Genomic DNA, 2,538 nt, shown 5'->3' with positions numbered 1-2,538 from the left:
ATATATATATATATATATACATATAATAATATAAATATATCCATATATATATGTACATGCCTACATATATGTACATATATGTACATGTATACATACATGCATATATGGGTACAGGACATCACAAAAGAACGTTAAATACAATGAGAAACGAAAACAAAGATGAAGACAGAAAACGAACTTTTTTTCGACCAACAAAAAACAAACAAACAGAGAAACGAGACATGCAGCATAAAAAATTTTTCCCTTCATCAGTTGTCCCAGTTCCATCTACTCCGCGAGTGTGTTTGTGTGTGTGCGTGTGTGCATGTATGCACTTATATTTTAATATATCTTTCAAATATTGCAAAATGAAAACATAGGACAACATAACTTTTCATTTTTTCAGTTTAAATATCTTCTAATTAACTGTAATAAAAAAAAAAATTAATAAAACTCATGCAATTAAGGATGCCAATAAAATACATCTTAATCAGAACAGAATACATACTTGGTTTGCAAACCATGTTCCCAGATTTTCACAGTCCAATCTGCACTGCAGGTGATGAATATCTTTGGATGATACTTATTCCAAGCAATTTTATATACAGACATATGGTGAGCTTTAATTGTGCTCATCACTTCAGTGGAATAAGCCTTAGAGCAAGAATGGACATGGCCTTCTTCAGTACCTGCTATGTAGAGGTAGTTGATTTCACTATGGAAGTCAAATGTTGTACCACAACCTAAAAATGTGAAATTTATGAACACTTAATGGTTGGGGTAATTTATTGAGCACTTAAAGAAAGAAAAAGGTTAAAGGAGTAAATCTCTACAGAAAATCTGAATGGAGAGGTCCAAAGTTAGATATGTACAGTTATACTTGACCAATATCCAGCATCTCCTGTGACTCCATGGATGGTATGAACATATAGAGTTGTCTTTCCTTTGCAACATATCCATGAGTAGAGAGGTGGTAAGTGTACTTGGGGCTAGGCACTTGGAAGCAGCTCAGACACAGTAGAAATGGTTAAATTACTATCTCTGAAATACCTTTAACCAATGACAAAAAATACCAACCATTATTATTTAGAGGAAGGACATTCTTATTAGTGTTGTTGTTTAGCTCTGAATCATACCTAATGAAGCCAACCTATGTTCAAAAGATTTCTAGTCACAACCATCCTGTCTTTATAGGAATATCTAATACTGCATCATCATATTCTTCTTTCTTTGTTTAAGACATTATCATCATTATTATTCAAAACCAATCAAAGTGAACTTCGTCTTTCATCGTTCAGTGTAGAAGACATAAAATAATATCACAAGAGCTAATTATATTCACTATTCCAACTCTGAATTTTAAAACAATATTAAGAGGATTTGCTTCACAACCACATGGTTCTGGGTTCAATTCCACTGCACTGCACTTCCTTGGGCAAGTGTCTTCTACTATGGCCTTGGGCTGACTGAAAGAAACCTGTTGTGTGTGTGTGTGTGTGTGTGTGTGTGTGTGTGTGTGTGTGTGTGTGTGTTTGAGTCTCAGTTTGTTTCCAACCACTGCTTGACAACAGGTGTTAGTGTGTTTAATTCCCCATAACCTAACAGTTCAGGAAAGAGACCAACAGAATAAGTACCAGGCTTAAAGAAAAAATAAGCACTGTAGCTAATTCATTCGACTAAAAATTCTTCAAGGTGGTGCTCCAGTATGGCTGCAGTCTAATGACTGAAGCGAGTAAAAGATAAAATCGGTTGCTCTTTTGATTAGTGTACATGAATACCTTGCCTAAAACACATCATAATATGTAATAGACACATGTATATGCTATGGACATGTGATTAGAATGTCATAAGAAAAAATCACAAGACACATTCTTTAAGCTGAGCCAACCAGTGGGAGTCATAAGGTTAGACCAATAATGAGAAGATTGGATAATATCCATAATCTCAGATGGTCATACTTGGGAATTCCGGCAGTTGCTTCTGATAGAACCCTATGGAGGAGGTGCCTGAGGATTCTACCTCTATGACCCTCCTAGGAATAGTTGGCAAAGATTGATGGACGGAGGGATAGAGTGATATGTACACATATGTGCGTGTGTGTGCATGCATGTGTGAGCGTGCATGTGCATGTGTGTGCACATGTGTGTATGTATGTATATATGTATATATTAGACATCATTTCTGGATATATAAACCTAACCTATTTAGTATTTTACTCACACTTTAAAAGAAATATGATGTTGTATCATAAAAATTGTATCTTATTTCACAGCTAACATTTAAATATGATTTCTGTGTCAATAGGTGTTTAGTAATGCCTAGCAACATGAGTCCATAAATGGAACATGTGTTCCATTTATAAATATATATCAATATTATTTTATATTTTTGCTATTGTTTACAAAAGTAAGTTACTGCTTATAGTTTAGAAGTTTTCTCCTAGATGAGAGGGGGAGATGAATATGATGAGCATAATAAATAAAGAAGTTAGTATGTGTGTGATAGATGCCCGTGTGTATTTGGAGTGTGTACAGAAACACACACACATACACACTCACA

At 34.6% G+C, this 2,538-nt stretch overlaps 1 protein-coding gene across 6 annotated transcripts in view; it reads right to left on the bottom strand.

Moving 5' to 3' along the window:
* Window positions 1–2,538, bottom strand: part of LOC106875787 (dynein intermediate chain 2, ciliary) — a 90,706-nt gene that overhangs the window by 27,671 nt on the left and 60,497 nt on the right. For all 6 annotated transcript variants that reach the window (XM_014924063.2, XM_052978414.1, XM_052978417.1 and 3 more), the window contains one exon: window positions 488–722. In XM_014924063.2, coding sequence (XP_014779549.1) covers window positions 488–722 — 235 coding nt within the window. The remainder of the gene's footprint in view (window positions 1–487; window positions 723–2,538) is intronic.

Source organism: Octopus bimaculoides, chromosome 2, assembly GCF_001194135.2.
Source record: "Octopus bimaculoides isolate UCB-OBI-ISO-001 chromosome 2, ASM119413v2, whole genome shotgun sequence".
NCBI lineage: Eukaryota > Metazoa > Mollusca > Cephalopoda > Octopoda > Octopodidae > Octopus > Octopus bimaculoides.
Note: the sequence above shows the minus strand (reverse complement) of the source record. Positions and strands in the feature narration are given on the sequence as shown.